This window comes from Argiope bruennichi, chromosome 1, assembly GCF_947563725.1.
Source record: "Argiope bruennichi chromosome 1, qqArgBrue1.1, whole genome shotgun sequence".
Classification (NCBI taxonomy): domain Eukaryota; kingdom Metazoa; phylum Arthropoda; class Arachnida; order Araneae; family Araneidae; genus Argiope; species Argiope bruennichi.
Genome location: NC_079151.1, coordinates 108,091,428 through 108,113,755, shown reverse-complemented (window position 1 = coordinate 108,113,755; position 22,328 = coordinate 108,091,428). Strand labels below are relative to the sequence as shown.

Below are 22,328 nucleotides of genomic sequence, written 5' to 3'. Positions count from 1 at the left end.
AAACAATACAAATGTCTTTCTTAAATTTACATTGACAATTAATGAAATTTATTTTAAATTGTTTTGTTAATTGTTTAATATATCAATTTTCTTCAAATTTAAAAAACGAAAATTTTTTCCCAGTAATCCAACATTTTTCAACAAAAATTATTGTTTTTTATGAAAGATACTATTTGGTTTTTCGTATATAATTTTTTAAAATTTAATAAACAATAAAAAAAAATTCCCGAAACCAACCCTGCCTGAACAAAAATTATTTCTTTTTATAACATATAAGTATTATTCCGTTTTTTAAGCAAAATTAAACGTTACAAATTTTCTATTTCCCAATTTAGTTTGAATCATAATTTTGAAATATATATTTAATTATTAAACATGTCTTGACCTCCTTTCATAAGTAGGACGATATCAGGAAACCCCAGAAAACAATATATAATAATTCGGCTAGTCGATATTTCTTCTTCATTTCCGTAAATACCGCATTTGCAAACAAAAGGAATGGCACGAGACATAAATTATGAAAATGCTTCCGCTCTAATTAATGAGGGGGCTAATTTTAGCTTCTCGGTTGGAGAGGGACCTAATTGAATCACCAGGAAAGAGGTCAGTACTTTCTCGCACCCAACAGACGGTGATCTTTTCGCAATTTTACCGATTAGATAAAAACAGGCTGATTAAGAGAAATATTTTAGAGAAAACAACACATGTTCTCAACAGCTCAGGCGATATGGAACTTACATCATAAGAAAACAAAAGATAAGGATTGAATATTAAAAGAATAACCTAAAAAAGTTATATTTTGAAATAAATTTGTGATTTTCTTAGGTGACGGAATTGGTGACATCTATCAATATTATGAAATATATAGTAAATTTAAAGATCCTTTTAATTTGATTAATTAAAAATTCTGCACTATTTTATAATTACAATAAATTTGTCTTCTAATTTTGTATCGATTTCACATATTAAAAGTTGAATTTGTAATATTTTTTATTCTTTAAATAACCAGATTTAGTTTATCTTTATAACAGAGAGATAGAATGAAACTCTAAATTTGTGGTTTACGTATGATTTCACAAAATATAGATATAATTGCATATGTTAGATATAGATACTAGCTTTTTATCTACCAAGACATAAAATCATATAATAAGATTCCTATTTTTGTTTAGTAAATTTTAATTATAATGTAATAAATAATAAATACATTATTTTAAAGCTACAGTAAATTTGCTTTGTAATATTGCAAATCTAATCTATTTCACATGTTAAAAATTTTATATGAAATATTATTTTTATTCTTTAAATATTTTGATTTATCTTATTTTTATTCTATACGGGGAGATGGAAAAAAATTCCAAATTTGTAGTTTACATGTGGTTTCAGAAACGGATAAATATAGAAATCCGCCTTTTATCCAAGACGTCTGACAAGACAAAGAATCATAGATCAAGATTACTATTTATGTTTAATAAATTATAATTATAATATAATAAATTAGATTTATCCATGAAATATTTTCAGATAAATGTGGATATAAGCTGCTAAAAACTATAATAAACATTCGAAAATTGTCAGCAAACTAAAAAAAAATAAGCTAATTTTTTCGGACAAAATAATTCATGAAATAATTAAAAACCCAGACAATTTCGAAATTATAAGAATATTTTGGAAATAATTTGAGTTTATTTGGAGGATTTAATAAATTTTTGAAAGTATTTTGCAAATAATTCAAGGGTTTCTAAGACTCATTTTGTAAAAAATTAAGAAATATCAACAAATTCAAGCGATCTTAAGAAATTTATAATCAATTCCTGGTTTACATTTTAGATAATTTTAATTTCACTAAAGATAAGAAAGAACAGTTACACTATAAGAGAAGAAAAATATAGGTAACGTGTAAATTTGTATTTAAAGGATGTTTCCCAAAATTTGTATTTTCTCTTTATTTATTTGTATTTTACCACACATGTTGCACTTAGAAGCAAATTTACATTTATTTAGACAAATTTAGAAACTTATATAAAGGTAAAATAATAATCTAATGTGAACAATGATATATACCATAGTCATCATTTGTCATTTAATCATATTAATAATATTGAAACTCTTAATGAAGTATTTCCTCCATAATCACTTTAATAAAATTAGAATACTGAAACGTTTCCATAAGAGTCATATAAAGGAAATGCAGAATCTTTTTATGGGATTCGTATATAGTCAAACATTTTTTAAATTACTCTTTTAAAATCTAAACGATTTTTATTCATTAATGGGAGATTATATAAAGGTCTTTAAAAATGTATCTTTTCTTTATATTTTCAAACCAATTTAGATGGTTATTATTCAACAGAAATTTTTTTCACTAATGGAATTATGAGATTTGATTTTTCATAAAAAACAATTTTGAGAATGATCTACAAATAAAGAATTTAGAAAAAAAAAATCTAAAAAAACTCATATCTTTAAAGAAATAATTTTTTACCCTTATTATAGAAAGCAAAGATAAGAAAAATAAAAAAAAAGGATAATAATAAGAAAGTAGAAGGCAACTTTGGCTCGGAAACCCATACTGCAAATAACGAGCTATTTCGAAAAAGTAGAATTTCGAAACTTTGTTGCTTGATTTTTTTTAATATATCAGCAAGAATTTCAAATATATTAATAGCATTAACGCTTAATATTAATTGAAAAACAGCAAAGGAAAATTAAAGTTGAGGAAACTAAATATCAAGAAACATTTCATTACAAAATAAAGAAAAAAAATTAATTTCAATCTAAAATAGTTTTAAAATGAAAAAAAAGTAATAAAAATATAAAATAAAAAAATTATTATTTTCTTTAACTTCATATAATTTAAATATAATTTAAGGGATAGCTTAGATTTAACTTTTAAAAATAACAAGAGATACTTTTATTTTTCCAAAACTATTTTAACCATTTTTTTCATATCTATTAAATACAGGGGAACTGATATTTAAAATTTGCATCAATATTATAATATTTAAATATCCTACATTCAAGACGACATTTGAAATTTATGGATGGAGTTTTTAAAATAAAACAACAACAAATTAACAAAATTTAGTCATTTCTTATTAAAGCGATACATTCAGACCGAAAATTAAAAAAAAGTCACCCAAAGAAATTTTGAATTTATAACAAAATTTTTAAAAGTACATATAGTCATAATTTAATAAGAATGGAATGTTTTATTAAAGTCTAACAAAAACTCTCCGAAACATTCTTATTTATTTCTTAACTGAAATTCAATTATTTCTGATTTAAATATCTGCAATATTGCATTATTCATTTCACTGGTTTATTTCATTCCTATAATGAAATCTCAATTAAAATGCATTTATTTTAACGAAGATTTCAAACTTGCTTAGTTTATTTATAGTACTTTATTCATCTATCATGAATAATTCAACACTCGAACACAATTGAATTTTAATTCTTATTATATTCCGCATGAAAGGAAATTTAAATTAATTTATCCATTGATCTACGCCTTATTCATTTTAATTACAGTTTAAAACCATGTGTATAAAAATGGATAATCACAAATTAAAATGTAATTTAGAAGGAAAAATATTGAATAATCTTTATCACATTAAAATATAAATCCATTACAAATGACCTGAATTATTTTTAAATAAAATTTTTAAAGCTAATGAGGACAAATAATAACAAATCATTTGCTTAAGATAATAACTGGATAATGGCTAAGGAAAATATTTTAATTAATGATTAAAATCGAAACTATTTTCAAGGCAGAATAATAACTCAAATGTAAACTAACTTGGAACTGTTATTTTTAGCGCCATTTAAAATTCAGTAAACCAGAATATAAATTCAATAAAACAGCAAACTCATCATAATTAACGCTTTAATAACTATGCTTAAACTTTCAGAATTAGGAAAGACGAGATAAAATTCGAATTAATACTTTCATAATTATCTAATGTAGCCTGAAATGGAATATTCATTGATATGAAAGATTGAATTCAAAAGAAAATATTATTATTAGAGTTCTATTCGTTATATGTTTGTCTTATATTTTGCTTAGGGTTCTAACAAATGCAAATTCTAAATTAATCATAAAAGTGCCGATTTGAATCCAGTAAAATTTCCATTTACTGAAACTTCATTTTTAAAGTATTCTATTTAATGAAATTTCTATGAACGTTTGAATGATATTTATGTTATTTACTTTTATTACCAAAGATAATTGCTATCTTACAAAATGTTTCTTATTTTTTTATGTTTAACGATGGTGAAACACGATGGTTTTTTAAAATTTCAAAAAACTCGTCTGCCATGAGAAATGGTGACATCTATCTGCAAAGCATGGCAGTTGTTGAAGAAGCCATGAACTTTCTAATATTTTCTACGTTGATTAAAATATTCTGATTACTGAATAAGCTATGGAGCATGGCGTATTGGACAGTGTTAGAAAATGTATCGAAAATATAACAATAAGCCATGAAAATGATAATTATTAGGTTATTATGAAGCCTCATAATAAGAAATGTTCACATTTTTTGATAAAATGCGATGAAAATTACAGTTTAAAGAAAATTTTACTGATAATGTGTTTCAGTATTCACAAAAATGTTCATTTTACCATGAAAAATGTGTTTTCTATATTGAAACTAAGGGACAGATTTTTTTATGTTATGTCTGTTAAATTCAATAAAGTGAGTTAGTAAGAAATGGCCTTTCATTTTTGCTTCTTTTTATAACCTAATCTATAAATTTATATTTAATGATTTTTATACAACAAAGATTTTAAACTGAAGGATTAAATATCATTAAATAACCACTCCAAGTTATTTATAGAAGCTGTACATGCAAATATTAGTAATATCTTTTTTAAAAATCTTTATAGAGTCTTTAAAATTCAGAATAAGAATTTGAATCGCAAATTTATAATTCTCTGCAATAATTGGGGAAAACGAAGAAGTTTCTGTAAGACAACGACATTTAAAAGGAACGACAACGACATTTTAAAAGGAAATACGACATTTCTGATTTCTCTTTAAAATGAAATTCTTGTTTTATATGTTTATTCTAGTATTATTTACTTCTAAAATATATTGAAATAAAGCATTCACTTATTCTGCTCCATGTGACGCTTTTAAAAATGAGTCATTGAATAGCTCCGGTGAATTACCACATTTTTATGTTGCTTCTGTCTTTGCATGGCATAATAAAACAAGTTTTTCTGTACAATTGCAACAAATTCGTTGAACTGACAGTAAAAGCAATTATATCATAATTCGGAATTATATGATGCTAGTTCTAAGTTGAGAATACTTTAAAATATGTTTTTAAGATATGCTATTATATGCTTTTTGAATAAGTTTGTGAGATACAAAGTGTTTACTCAAATTGTAGCCCAATAAATAAATCGAGACCAATTAATGATAGGCATATACTTCCAATTGGGAAAACGCCCTAAACAATATAAGGAATTATAATTTTTGTTGTCTGAGATATTAAAAAACATATGAAAAAAATTATAGTTTCTAATTATGTAAAGAATCCCTATCCTATTATTCACATCAAATAAGATATTTGTATCACACTAACTCTAAACAAAAAAATCTGGGAACTAATCGATATATGGATTATTGAATATTACCATTTTATCATTACAATGAAAAGTTATATATTATTTATATGCTATTTCGTTTGCTGTTTCATGGAGAATCTGCCAATCAACCAAGATTCACCGAAGAAAGGTTATTGATTGATATAAAATATTGTAATTCAATGCTTTATAACTCTTTCGAATCAAATTTTTATGTAGAAAATATCAGTACATCAAAATTACCTTATTAGGTGCAACTTATAATAAAACTAAAAATAAATACGACTGAACAAACATTAAGAGGTCGTAATTTCTTCAGCAGTTCATTTATTGACTGAAATAACATAAAATACAATTCCTTATCATGTCGTTAGTGAATCTTTTCAATTGACAGTATAATCTATTTCTAACGGTTTAAGAATAAGCAAGTGGGTCTCGATTATAGGATGCATCATAACTACCAAAAAAAAACTCCTAGATATAGAATAAAATCTAAGATAATAATATAATTTTGCTTTTAATGAAATAGTAAATAACATAATTCTATTTTATATAAAGATAAAAGAATTGAGAAATTGTATATTTAAAAGAATTGAGAAATTGTAGTCATGTCATTTAAGTCGCCTTATCATCAATTTCATTTCATACTGAAAACGGCCAATGAATTAAATTATTAAAATAGAACATTATAAATATCTAACTCTGTCCATGCGAGCGTAGCCGAAATACACTCATTATATTTCTAAACACTCTTATTACACAAAAAGAAATCATTCTCTTCATAAAACTTAAATAATTGTATTTTTTGCAGCATTCTCTTGCACTCCTTCAAGAAACATAAAAAGATAAATACTGCATAATATTTAATTTTGCTTATTATTAAAATGCAATATAAATTTCATTATACTGAACATTACGGAATTCAAATTATAAATCGTTGTATAATTGTGTCTTGAATTGTATTTATATTTCCAGCTTTTAAATTGTGATTTAAGCTTCCATAATGTTAAAATTTTTAAATTCAGATTGAACAGAATCAAGTTCTAAATGGAACTAATGAACGACGGCAGTTCAAATCCTTTTATTCTATATCTATTCAGATTAATTTCTGTTTTATTGTTATTGTTTAAAGAATATCAAGGTAATTTTTGAAATTATATTGCAAAGAATGAAAATTTTCCATTCTAATAAAAAAATCTAAATTATAAAGATTTAAATTAAAAAAAACTCGTATGATATTTGAAAATTGAATTAAATATCTATTCACTTATATAATTGCTAAAAATGCGCCAAATTATGTTTGGAACAAATTTTATCTGAAGAGTAGATTTATGAATATTCGAAAACAAAACGTTTATATGCCACTTCTGAAAGGTAGCTATATGTTCTAGATGAATTCATTAACGTAAGTCTTATGGAATTCTTTTATTTTTATAATAAGACAAATATAATGTAGATGACATTAAATTGAATAGTTTAAATAAAGTAAATATAACGCGATAAGGAAGCTATAAATAATACCGTATCTGAAAATTTAGTACATTTAAATGCGATTGGTTTACTATTAAAAAAGCAGTTAATTTAATGACAAAATTTCCCTTACCAAGACTTTCCCGCCTAATCTACAATAAAGGCCTTATCCGCCTACCTTCGCATAAAATTTTGAGCTTTAGGCCGCGAATACCTTCCATGGACCTTCTGCGCAATATTTGTTAAATGTAGATCGTTGGCAAGAAGCTAGCATTGTTATTGCATATATTTTCAAAACTCTTTTGCAGGCATATTAACATTAAATTAGACTCAAAACTACAGCTGTAGTCGCAAGATAGCATACCGAATTTCGTTGATTTAAGTCTTTGCGTTCAAAGGCTTGCGTTTAATGGATTTGGTTTAAAATTTGATAAGTAGCTGCATCTTAGGTGCTATGCCTGAATATCAAATTTCTTGTGTACCTAGCTATCTGTGTTTTGAAGTTATCGAGTTCACGTGTACATTATCAGACAGACAGACTTCCTCTCTATAGATTTTTTTCAAAATGTGATAAAATTCCACAAATTTGGTTGTTATTTTATATATTAAATTTCAGCCGTCAAGTTCAAATCGTTTTTCAATTATCGGCATACTATCAAACAGACATGTTATCAGATCAGAAAGGCATAGTATCAAAAATGTGTTTTACGGACCCAGGGATATATGAATCTCGGAAATTCGTTTAAATCACCAAATTTATTTATGATTACAATATGTTTTTTATACTTCATTTACGAAGAAAGTAAAAAGACTCACGCGTCTTCTCTTCCGATAAAAAGCAAAAACACATAAATTTACAGAAGCTGCAAATTTCATCTTTCTTCAAATAACACGATGAATTTGCAAAAGCCGCAATTCAACTCGAGCACACATTTAATTTACAGAAGCGGCAAATTTCATCTATCTTCAAATAATACGATGAATTTGCAAAAGCCGCAATTCAACTCGAACACACATAACCGCACTAAACGATGCCGTGCCTCCCAGCAGATTAACACATAATCATCACCATCATTAACAACTCGTGTAATATTTATTTACACATCCGTAATTCTTTCAACAAATAGGCGTTGCTGCCGTCCCAAGGGTGTGTTTGAGAGTAGCAGTACACAACAAAAGGGAAACGCCAGTAACTAAAAAGGAAAAAAAAGAGACGCCTCCATTAACCGGTGCTGTTGACAGAGCCTGGGAAGTGTATTGATGAAACATGTCCTAATCCTTCCCAAGGGTCTGGAATAAAATGTTTCTACCCGCTGTTCTTGCACTCGAAACGACGCGGGAAAGCATTCAAATTTCTTGTTCTGTTGCTCGTTATGCAAATACTTGTTCGCTCGTCTTACTAGAGGAAGTGCTGAAAGGACTGAAGAGTATGACCCTAAAGGAGCCAGACAGCTTTGTAGAAAAAAAGAATCGAGTTACCATAAATTTTGTTGCAAGTAGAGTGTATTTTGAACATACTGTAAGTTTGTATGGGATGATCGAATTTTTATTCTTTCTAGTAAAAAAACTTAAAAAGTATATAAATACATTATATTTCGTTATATTTTGAGTGATCTGCCGAAGATTCAAAGGAAATTCTTTAATATGATGCAATAAGTGAAATATATCATGTAAAGACACTGAATATTTTTTTTTAATTTAAGAATTGTTAGTATACTCTGTTGTCATATCATAACCATATTAAGTATCATTAGTATTTGTATTTTGGACGTAAATTAAATTTATATAGAAATATAGAATATTTTAATCTTATCCATTTTAGAAAAACAACATTTTGTTGTAGATTGTAGAAGATTCAAAGAATATTCTTTATTTTTTATTTTTCATTTGTTGAAGACTCGAAGTATATTCTTTAATTTTATTTTTCACCTGTAGAAGATTCAAAGGATATTCTTTAATTTTGTTCTTTATTTGTAGAAGATTCAAAAAATATTCTTGAATTTTATTTTTCATTTGTAGAAGATTCAAAGAATATTCTTGAACTTTATTTTTCATTTGTAGAAGATTCAAAGAATATTCTTGAATTTTACTTTTTGTTTGTAGAAGATTCAAAGGGTATTCTTTAATTTTATTTTTCATTGAAATATATCGTGCAGACTCAAACCAGTCATTTTTAAAACCTAACGACAACTTTCGGTGACCAACTGTTTTCCCCATCATATTAACTCTTTGTGGCACAGAACATAAAACTACTGAATTTCAGGAAAAAAATTTATTAAATTCAATCAAATACACAATAAGGAAATAAAAATGAAAATTTATTAATTTTTTTCGTACATTTGCCTTCAATTTAGGGGGATGCTTCATATAAAGCCACTGCGGCAAATCTGTTGTTGTTGTTTCTTATGGTTCTTGCCACTGACAAGCCCACTGCTACGAAGACAGCGATTTAAGCCGGAGGGGGAGAATCTCTTGTTTTTATAGTAGCGCGAACTAGGGCCAAGAGTACGACTTTTCTACTCTCGCATCACTCATTCGCTTGTACAACCCCTTTTTACAGGAGGGCACATTCACACATCTCACGGTAGAACAACGGAAGAACAACCATGTCCAAATTGGGACTCGAGCAAGGGACGTCCAGCTCACGAGGATTTATATAAACATATAGGAGGATTTATATAAACAGTATTTTTATTGGTTAGTTGAGCTTATAAAGTGTGGTAATGGTTCATTGTAAAGACTAGGATTGTCAAAGGTTTGCTTAGCGATTTCTACAAAAATAAAGAGCGTTGAGAAGGCGACTGTTTATACATAACTTTCGCATGTTTATACATAACTAATAAAAATTGGTTACATCGGTACAGGGTAAACTCTGCCAAAGAAAAAATATTTTTGAAATTTTTCTCGAAAACTGTAAATAATGAAGGGGGAGCGCCCTCATACCTAGCGTTTTGGAGATTTCCTATGATGCACAAAATCTTGAACTGGGTGCAGTGACTGAAGGAAAAAGACTTTGTATGATACAAATTTTTAACCAAAAAAATTAAAATCTTAATGCATCAAAAATCAATCCTAAATTAATGAAAATAATGAAATGCGTTTTTCGTTCGAGATCGACTAATGGACAACTTGCTGATGGATTTTATTGAAAATTGTCTACGAATCTGAACATTAGATGGCAAAACTCTTTACTCATTTTTATTCATTAAGCTCTGTACGTTTTATAGCTATCGTGTACTCGAGCAGTCAGACAGACAAGCCTGTCGAATTACCCGAGATTGATCAATCTTCTTGAGAAAGAATCTCATTCAAAATTTAATAAACATTTATTAATTTGATTTAAACACAGCACATCAAATGTCATCTATGTAGCTGACTTAGCGTGTTCGCATACATACAGACATAATTCGAAAAATGTAATTTTAAGACTCATGTAGGTTTGAAATGAGGAGATTGGTCAAATTTTATCAAATCTATTCGACTTCGAATTCTTTGACGATTACCCTATTTTCTCCTTGTAACTTAGATATGAAAAAATTAAAATGAGATTTATTTTCAGATTGTTTTTAATTCTTTATTTAATAAATAGAATTAAAATTTAGTCTTATATACATTTTTTATACTATTTTATATTCCACAAAAACAAGGTAATGCGATTAATTGAAAGCATCTTAATCACAACAGATATTTCCTTGAATTTAAAAAAAAAACCATCATTGCAGAAATATTTATAAAAATATCATTTTTGTCATTTTTTTTCAGCAATAAGCACGAAAAATATATGCCTATTATATTATTTAGTTTTAAAACATCATTTCACAACTGTTTTAATTTTTTTAAAAAGCAATATTAACTTAAAGCATCCATGTAAACTAAACTAATGAGTACAAATGATCTTCAACTTGGATTAAAAATACGACATTTCTTTCTTATTGCGCCATTCGCTGGTATACAACCAAAGAGTGAAAATCTTGAAAGGATTAATTAACAATTCCTGAAAGGAGTAAAGAAATTTTCACTGCTAACGAGTATAAAAAGAAGCGAAATTCATTCATTTGAACAAGCTATGTCTCCAATTGCTTTAACGAACTATTCAAAACTTCTACAAGCAGAGTTTTTTTATTCCTTCAAATGTGATGTAAAACTGTTACTTTTTTAACGAGTCCCTTCATGCCTGACTTAGCGGCACTTAATGAAGCATAAGCTTACTCATTAACCAGCTTATGCGATGAAAAACTCAGAGACGAGGCTTGAATTTTTTTCCCCTCATCTTTTAATCCTGAGATTTCTTTCTTTAGCTCTTCAAGGACATAGGGGTAGTGATTCAGACGTCGTATCGTTGGTAAATTTGTAACTGCTTATCTCGTGTTGTAAAAAAGGAAGAATTAGGGGAACGACGGGCTCTTTCCTAATTTTATTTTCTCATATAAGGAGCATAACAAAGTGTTTCAAATCTTCTGAACCATTGAGAATGATCACCCCAAAATTGTCTTAAATGCTTTTCAATAAAGATAATATCCTTCTTTCCCACACTCGACCCTTGCATTAAATTGTGAATTTCATACGAAGAAGCCGTGAATGCTACGAGTGCTCGAAGTTTTGTTTTAAGAATTAAGTGCTTTAAGTTTTGTTTTAAGAAGTTTTGTAAGAAGAATTAAGAATTAAGAATTTGTTTTAAGACATGAAAGTTTAGTGTTTCGTAATGTAGTAAAAAAATCGTGTATTAATTGAGTATTGGTGTGTATTGGTGAATAATAGATATCGTGTATTGGTGAATTGGTGAATAATAGAATCGTGTATTGGTGAATTGGTGAATAATAGAATCATGTATTGGTGAATTGGTGAATAATAGAATCGTGTATTGGTGAATTGGTGAATAATAGAATCGTGTATTGGTGAATTGGTAAATAATAGAATCGTGTATTGGTGAATAATAGATATGGATTATAGATCTTTGGTGTGAATCCGTTTGCGAAGTTTGGCGATTTTTTTTTTCTTAGCAGTTTTTTGCTGTTATGCAGGCCACAAAAAAATAGACAAAAAAAATCGAATATGTACTTGTCTAGTTCTTTCTGATTTTTAATTATTGTTTTCAGTTATACTAAGACAATAGGAAGGCAAATTTCCTTTCAATGGATTTCGTTCAAATTATATGAAAAAATCTGCAATTTTGGGCAGAAATATTAGAAAATATAAGAGAAAACCGTGGTATTCTAATAGTACACTTTTACAATAGTTTCTCGATTAAGTAAAATGTTTAATTTTTTTAATAGCTTTTAATACTTCTTCTTTAAATGGTGACAAATACTAAATCGACAATAAAGGCTTAGCAAATAGAAAAAATCGAGCATGTACATATCAAGTTCCTTCTGATTTGTAGTTATTGTGATCACTTATACTCGGACAGCCGGGCAGGCAGAATTCCTCTGAATTGATTTTGCCCAAATTACATAAAAAATCTGCAGTTTTGGACAAAAATATTAAAAAGCATGGGAAGAAATTGCGAGGAGACCATTTCTTCAAGTACATTCGTTTTTGCAAATAACTGACTTTCAGTTATGAAATTTTGTAAGTAGTTAAATATAATAAAACTTCAAGTAAATGAGCAGGCGAGGAGTTTCCTTTAAATTATATATTTATTCTTTTCTACATGATTTAACAAAATATTTAATTTTTAATAGTTTTTAACGCTTCTTCTTTAAATTATGAAAAATTCTATAGCGACAATAAAGGCTTAGAAAGGCAAGGAAGAAATCGATTAGAAGGACACAATATAAAAGCGTTAAAAGCTTATATACAATCAAAAAGGGATTTATCCGAGAAATAGCTGAGCAAGCATTTATTTCACATGTATGATTTCACGTGATGTTGTAGCTTAACGTTGACCATTTCACTTGATGTTGTAGCTTAACGTTGACCAAGTAATGTTGCAGGAATTTGAACAAGACGAAAAAGGAAAGATTAGAATCGCAAGCAAATCTGAAGTTCAAGTACATTTTAAAGTTTGAATTTAAATGCTTAAAAACTAATCAAATTCAAGAGTGCCGATAAAGTGAATTAATTACACATAAATTAGAATACAAATATGTCATTTTTTAAATTTATTGTTTAATATTCAAACTCAAAAAGATAATATTCCCGGCACTCTAATGTTTATTTGTTTTTCACTCTTAATATTCCATTTTTATCATATCTGATCAGATTTCATATGAAACTGGACAATATTAGTAATCGTATTTATAAATCATATTTTGAAAAATTTCATATTCAAGCATATTAATTTTTCGACATAAATTTATGTAAAGGATTTTTAATTTACAAATTGCTGGAATCAAATGATAAAACTACATAACTTTCTTAAAGATTATAATTATTAAGACATTGGGAAATGGCTCTGCTTTGCATTACAGTTATGAATTATTAAATGCCAATGGCAAACTATTTTAGCATTTTTATGAAAATTACTATCTCCCAATGATTTCAGAAACGAAGTAAAAATATTAGTTAACAATTTGAAATATAATGTGCTTTCAGCGGTGAAATAATTCCAATTAAATATTATTATTATAAGGAGAGAGTAATGTTCTAAAATCTAAAACTGATAAAAGGCTTAGGGTAAGTTCTCACTAATTTTTTTTAATAGAAACGAAAACGGCTTCATTTTCTTACTTCTGACCATAACGAAGAGGCTTGATTGTTTAATTAATCCTTCCAAATTAATCAAATGATTAAACAAATCAAATTAATTTTTAACAAGCAAAATGAATTTCTTTTCTTAAATCATCCCAATCACAAAAATATTTTAATATTCTATTAATTGAAAAAGAAAGGCTCCTTAGAGGAGCTGTGGAGGTTAAGTCATGTTTATATGTCATAAAGCTTCTAGATACTTTAAACAGGAATCATTATATTATTTTAGAAATAGTTTAGGCATTGAAACATCAAATTTGGCTTTTTAAAAATGCATTATTAAAACTGGAAATCAAATTCATTATTTTGATCCTACTGCCTGGATCTAAAGATCAATGAATAATCAAAATGCTCGCTCTTATACCACTTTTTCGAGAATAGAAGATGAGACTCAAAAAGGCAGACAATATCACAAAGCAAAATAGTAAAATGGATTCCTAAACATTGCAATGAATAGAAAGACTGAATGGAAAGAAGAAACAATTTCAAGCTAATGTTCGGACATGCATCATCGCTCCCCAGATAATTACTTCTTTTAGGTTTTGTGGATCAGATGGGTCTGGAAGAGGTTAAGGTTACATAAATGGGAACATTTTGGATGAAAGAATTTGGGATTGCGATAGAATTTCTTGCTATCAAAATATTACTAATGGATATGAAATGCATATGCTTTATGGAATCTATTTCATAGTTTACATACACAATCAACTATTTAATTTGCTTCAAATAAAAATAATTTGATGCAGAATTTTTTTATACTTGGTTTAAATTCTTTTTAAAAAATGCCGATTTGTTAAGAAATTTTGAAATTGATTTCTCTAAAATAAGAATAAAGTAATATGATTGCATTTAAAATTGGACAATTTTTTTTAAAAAAATTAAATTATTTTTCCATATAAAAAGCAAATAACCAACTTTAACAGAAATTCTCTTTTTCAACTTCATGGACTATAGAAATAAAATGATTAAATAAAATAATCTGGTACACATAATTTTAAATATTTATTTACCAAAAAATTACCAAAACAAAGATAATAAATAAATAAGTGTAATAATATATTTTTTCGTTTAAATTGGTTCTATAGATTTTAATAAAACTGCTACATGAGCAAAATAATAACGACAGTCATATTTATCCGTATCTCAAACACATTTGAAATCTCGAATTACATCTAGTTTAATGATTATTATAAAAAGAACTGGAAACTAATTAATTTGTAGATTTTAATTTTTGTCTAAAATGAATCTCATGACCTCATCATCTAAAATGAACATACCATGATTTTTTCAAAAAAGAAAAAAAAACTAACAAATAATAAATAATAGTAATGAAAAACATAAATCAGTATTTTTTTATATATTTCAGAAAATATAATCTTTTCGTAAATGAAGGATACTTAAGGCATGTATTTATAACTATTCTACAGAAAAAAAATTGAAAAATATTGTCATATTATATCTTTGTCAATTGCAACCTAATATTTTATGAAAAATCTTCAATATTTTAGAAATTTTTTCATGTACCTTATTTCTAGTCGCACAAAATATTTCTTCAAATATTGATAAATATCTAGCACGAAACAGTGCACGTTTTCTTTATAGTATCTCCCATTTAAAGTCGAAATCAATATTTGGTTTATAAAACAATTAAGGTACAGCTTAGAACGAATTAATACTCAAAAACATGAGAGTAAGTGTGGGTAGTCTTTAACGACGAGAAACGAGAATGAACGAGACCAATTTATTAGTTTATATTGATATATTTAAAAATTATCGAGAATTCTGTCATAAAACAAAAGGTTTATTATTTATTGGGCAATGTTTATTGCATTTCTTTCAAAGTAATTTCCTCCGACGGCAACGTACGTCTATCAATGCGTCTCTATTCAACAAAACATGCCTGGAAGCCATTTCCCGCTTTCCTTCAGAGCTCATTGAGAGATTCATTTTATTTCATATATAGATTCATGATATTTAGCGGCTTGATAACTACAAAGATACAGTTTCAATGATAAAATAAGGAAAAAATCGCGCGGTGGCATATCTGGTAAATATTGAGATTGTGGATCCATATTTGTTTGAATCTATGAATAATAATGGAACTTTAAGGAAACTCAGTGTAGTAGTAAAAGGCAAGTGAGTAATCAAGTAATCATTACTAAGTCAAGCAATTTCCGACAAAGGAATTTATTCAATGCCTATGATTTTTAAACAATAATCAGTAAATGCCATTTCTTTAATCTGATCGATACATTGATAATTAGACGAAACGTGAACCATATATAACAGATATTCCACCATCTTTAAGCAATTTATGCTAATCAAATACTCTTTCTTTTGATAAACTTCGGTATAAGGAATTTTAAAATTATTTTAAATATTTTTGTGTTAGAAATATATCGTAATTAACTTTACTTTACTTGCTTAATAAATATATGCTTTGATCAAATACATTCTTTATTTGACAAAATTGGAATTTTGTCTAATTAAATGCAAATTATTTTCAGACGATAATATAAAATTAAATACCGAGTATTAATAATCGTTTATTTTTTTAAAAAAATTACAAACGATTTCCATTATGTATGTATTTTAAATGAAGCCCATATGTATGTTTACACCATACTAATAATTATTTACTAAGAAATATATATATATATATATATATATATATATATATATATATATATATATAGTCGAAATATAAGTTTTCTACAGAACGGCTGAGTATTTTTATAAGTATCAGCTCATTCCTAATAAAACGCTACCAAATTATTTAACTCTCATTATTAAGTTATTACACGATAAAATCCACATTTCCGTTCACAAACTCCCACACAATGGGTAAATCAATACCCCAATTACAGAAAACCTCATAAAAAACCCAGGACCAAAATAGTACACACGAACACATGATAGAATAAAAGACTAAGGCTGCGTGGGTAGTTATTATTGACAAGCAGATATCCAATAAACGGTAATAGAATTAAATATCAAATCAATACAATCGGAACAAATGACAAAAATAAGCCTTATCAAAACTACCTCATATATATATATAAGCCTCATTATCTTTAAAGGGCTTAAATATCCATATTACTTAGAAATTGGATTTGAATTATCGGATTTATATTTTAAATTAGAAGAATTAATAGAAATAATATTTTTAGTCCGAAATATAAAAGCAACATAGTAATTCTTTGTAATTGAATGCAAAGTCGAAAACCAAGAAACGTGAAATTAATTATAAATTCGGTTATTAAGTTCAATAATTAAAATCTTCATATAATTCTAAATATTGAATAAAAAAGAAATAATAATTATCAGAGATAATTAATCTCCTCAATTTTTTCTCATTAAATAGATTTAAATTAGCAATTAATTAATTAAGTATTTATAATTAGAATTTTGTAATTAATAATAATAATCAATAATTAAGAAATAAGAAATGTTCCCATTTAATGAATGCTACAAATTAGAAAGTAATATTAATGACAGAAATTAATATTATTCACACAATTAAAACAATTGATAGAAATTTTGTAGAAATAAACAAAAATGAGTTTTAGAAATTCTGAACTAATATTTTCGTTTTTTAATAATATATGAATTAATTTTATTAGAGTTATTTTTAATAAATTAATAAAGCATAATGTCCAATCTAATCGTAGTTCAGTTGCTAATTCCTAAACTATTGGAAAGAAATATATATTTTTAATTCGAAAAATTGTTTGAATCAGTATTTCTTCATATTTGAATTTATTTTATATATTATATGGAATTTGAAGTATAAGATTCTAAAAAGGCGAAATTTTTGTGCATCAAAGAAAACCTTAACCGAAGCGAAAAACGAAAATCAAAATTTTTATTATTTGTTTTAAGATTTTCGGACAAAGGAATAAAGTAAAATGATATTTAATCTTCTCAGACGTTAAAATCATTAGCTTTCAACATGCTTCACTAAAAGCCGAAAACCGAAAGCCATTATTCTTCTTTTTTTTTTTAAAGAAGAAACATGTTTGCTACTTCTAATGCTTAGGGAGAAACAGTTAACAACTGCAAACACAGCAGAAAAGCCCTTCTGCTGGTATAAATTATTAAAGAATGGCTTTCGGTTGCCGGTGGTATATAAAATTGGATTGCTTTACCAGAAGAGGAAAGTTTGAAAACTATTTTAAGCTCCTTTCCGGCTAAAACCGTTTGTTTCAGCTTTCAATGGCTTTCATTTCGAGCCTTTAGACGAGTCTTGAGAATCCTTCGAACAAATAGAATTTCGACCACGATACATATCTGAACTCAAATGGCGAAGTGTTTTAAGGTATTTTTAACAAAAAAAATTGAAATTTTCACTTTTTAATGCTAAGAAGTTGGCAAATTGTCATAAAAAGCAATGGTCACGCGTTTGCTCTTGTGAAACAAATTAGTGATTTTTTTGGTTAAGTTGGTACTCTTAAAATCACTAATAAGTAAATATTAAAAAATTGCATAGATTATTTTTCCATTTGAAATCATATACAAAATACATTGCAAACATTGATATTAAGCAAAGAGACAAATAAATTTAATTATAATCAATTAGTTGTGTAGCAATAAATGTTCTAAAAATCACCTTGAATATTAATAATTTTTATATTAAATTTTTGACTATGTAGTTACTTTTGTTTGCGCGCAAATATAAAAAATAAAGTGGTAATCAATGGCATACAGCCTCGAGATTCGATGACAGAGGGTTCGAGTCCCGATTCCATAAAAGACGCTCGTGTTATTAAAGTGGTAATCAATAGTAAAGTTACAACATCTGGATTCAATGACTGAGGGTTTGAGTCCTTATTGCATCAAAAACATTCATGTGCTTGTGAATTGTTTGTGAGAATTTGTTAAATGCTTTCTGGTTGGTGTAGTGTGAAAATTTGGTAATACACGATGACGATCGCCATTGAAGAACAGCTTGTTCACACAAATTATTGACATTTTAAAAGATTAATCCGGAACATTTGATTCACAGCCATTATTCGTCTGGCAACGGTTAAGTTTATTTTAGCGTTTGTTAAATTTTCTATGTAATACTTTTTTTTATTACATCTTATTTCCTCCAACTTTAATGGAATGCTACTCCTCTCCAAAATATTTCTGATAAAATCTTGCACCGTGAATTCACTAATTGCAATTAACATATTAATTGCAATTAGTGAAGCATTAAATTAAATGCAGCTGAATAAACATTAAATGGAGCAGTCGGAATAGTGATTTTTTAAATTCCACTGTTGCCATTCATTAATAAGTAATAACAGTGATTTCTGTGCCATGTACGTTAGTATATTTTATATATAAGTTATCCTTATAAAAAGATGTCTCGTTCAAGTAAGCTGCTACATTTTTTAATGGAAATAATTCACTGCAAATAATTTAAACCGTCATATTAAGTAAATTACTTTTACCATAAGAATAAAAGCATTAAAGCATTCCAAATGCATTACTAAATTTATTTTTTTTTATCAAAATGAATATACAATAAAACAATTTATTTCCCATCTTTTATTTTCTTTTCTTTATTAATTATACTATAATTTTTGGAGACAACGCACTGATGATGTTCTCTGATATACGTAAAAGTATTCTCTTCCTTGTTGCCTTTAGGAGATATATTAATAATTTAATAAAAATTATACATTTATTGCATGAAAGATTGTCATGATAGTGAATTTTTGTCATCTTTAATCAGTGGTGGGTTACCATCTCAAAGTCTTCGTACAAGTCCGTACCGTCAATACATACAAAATCATCTGGTGCACCATGGCACAATGTCAAAAACACGTTTATTTCTTATATTATTATTATACCAAAAAAATTCATTCCAAATGTTAATTATACGCCATTTTTCTCTAATATAGCTACTGCATAAAGGCGCTCATTAGATACTGGCACGACGGCGACTGTTATGCTTGGCAGGGATCTCTCTTCTTAATATATATATCACATTAAAATAGATTTATAATATTGGAATAAAAGTAAAAATATCTCATAGAAATGAAATACTGTCAATGTTCAAAACATCAAATCCTTTTATAACTTTATGAAGAGGAAAATTACCAGTTCGCCCGCTTGGAGGGCAAATTAAATCAGTTTGTTCATCTTGAGCTGTAAATTATATTATCGATTAAAATTTAGAGAAGCATTTACTAAAGAAAAACAAGTGCACCATTTATAATGATGATTTAAAAGAGAAACAGTATCACTGTATGATCAAGTAATACCACATTCAATGTTCATTGATTCAATCATTCATTAATTCATCAAGTCCATTGATACAAGTAACAAATCAACTCTTGTTGCCTTTTAGAAATGAATGATTAATGTAATGAAGATTAATAGACTTACGAAGGATAAAGTTCTACCTTGATAATGCAACTTTGACATCGTTAATCACCGGGTGTAATCAACACAATGCTGTATTTCATATTAGATTTAACTCGTTTGCTCGTAACTTACCGGTGATTAACGAGGCTAACACTTCCTAACATGTATCTTATTAGAATACGTTCTTTACATTACGTCTCGCGAAAACGAGATATTGCTATTGTTTGGTTCTTTATGAAAAAAAGGTGGAAAAAAAAAGAGAATTTTTGATCGCTTACAGGAAAAGATAATGCAATTTGTTCTTCATTAACTATCATATGTAATTTATAGAAATATTTTCATTCTAAGAGAAAATAATTGCAACAAAAAGAATGCAAACTAATAATTTGAAAATATAAAAAACTAAAACTATCTCAATTTGAGCCTGTAATATTTTTTTAAAAAATGATGTTTAAAAATATAGAATTATATTTTAAGGATCAACTTAAATTTAATTTTTATAATAGATATGTTTTAAATAATTAGTCCAATGCACCATGCAATTAAAATAAATGTTCATTGCTAAGTAATAAAAATTAATTTTGATAATAAAAAATACTCTTCTCAATAATTGAAATACACTGCAATCAGATGAAAAAAATAATGACAAAATAAACAGGAACGGGAAAAAAACGATGTTAAATATCAAAAGTGCAATTTCTTTACTCATTTTTTGAGCACGAATAATTCTTCGTAGATTTAGTATATCTTCATACTTTGTTACGAGAATTTAAATATGGCGTAAATAAGTTTATTCATAATTCATTATTTAAATTAGTTTAATTAGTTCAGGCTTTAAATAAGATAATTTTAAAAAGTTTCCTAATTAAAAGTCATCGAAAGATATTATTTCCTACTTTAAACTGAATTATTTATTAATATTTGTAAGAATCATAAAAACTAAATATGAAAACACATGAAAACATTATATATCAAACCACATATAATGAATAAATTCAACAGCAATGCGTTTTATATTTTAATAAGAGCACTTGAACGTATTAATATTAATTAATATATGGACTTAAAATACAAAAATCAGTAAAAATTTAATAAATTTTTACTCACCGTTATCTGAAGAATCCGATATGGGCCTTCGTAAAATCTCAGAGTAAGAGCGGTTGACGTTCATATCAGTTGTCATATTCTTTCTTATATTTTCTTATTCAACAGCAGATACACTGTATAAAATCTCCCATAAATAATGAAACAACAATAGCATGTCTATGAAAAAACAATTGGGGAAAATCAAAATAAAAAGTTCCTAGAGCTGTCTTAACTATTTGAAAGGACCAAAAACTCTTCTTGGCAGGCGGCATTAAATTAATTTATACATTTTCTTTATATTTCCGATGCGAAAGCGCTAGACACCGCCGAAGCGTTCGCGTGGAATATCGAGCAGTGGACATGGAAAGCGTTGTCTGGAGCTTTACGACCGGCAGGTTGCCAAGCGATCGTTTGGCGCACGCCAAGGAGCGCCAGATATGGGGATCAAAAGTTTGAGGAAGAATAGTTTCTGAAACTTTTTAAAGGTCAAAATGAATTTTGATGAATCAATCGAGCGATATTTCGAAAATATGCATAGGTAGAGGGAAACTTGGCTATTTCGAACGATTTTGTACAAATTCATTAATAATTCGAATATTTTTCTTTTAATCTGGCTTTTTTTAAGATTTTAGTTACTCCAGTTTGGCATTGAATTTCAATCAATATAATGGTAAAAAAATCGTCTGCGTCTTTCGATTTTATTTTAGTCAATTCGAAATCAAAGTTAAAAATGATAAATTGGTTTTCTCTATTTCTAGATTATTTTAGTAATAATGTCACAATTTTGTTTCCTCCATTGATTATGAATGAATTTTTCAGGGCTCTAAATTCACTAGAAAATTTGAATTTGTAAAATTTATTTGTAGAGTACGATAAGAAATTCTTATTTTTTTATAAAATACACTGAATACATTAGAAATGACTTGCATTGTATATTTTAAAATTTTCAATCATTGAATTTAAAGTAATGTTTATATTTTGTTTAAAGAAATTACTTGTATTTATTCAAATTTATACTATCTAATTTTTTTAGCAAATTTAATCATATTTATTTAAAATATATTGTTAATTGTCTATTTCTTAATTATGTATTAGCTATTAAATCAATTTAAATGTCATCTAAAGT

General features: G+C 27.0%; 1 protein-coding gene across 1 annotated transcript in view; it reads right to left on the bottom strand.

Moving 5' to 3' along the window:
- The window catches only part of LOC129968543 (synaptotagmin-15-like), a 287,503-nt gene extending 265,955 nt beyond the window's left edge, over nucleotides 1-21,548 (bottom strand). The window contains exon 1 of the mRNA XM_056082540.1: nucleotides 21,224-21,548. Coding sequence (XP_055938515.1) covers nucleotides 21,224-21,299 — 76 coding nt within the window. The 5' untranslated portion in view covers nucleotides 21,300-21,548. The remainder of the gene's footprint in view (nucleotides 1-21,223) is intronic.
- Nucleotides 21,549-22,328: the final 780 nt, after the last annotated feature.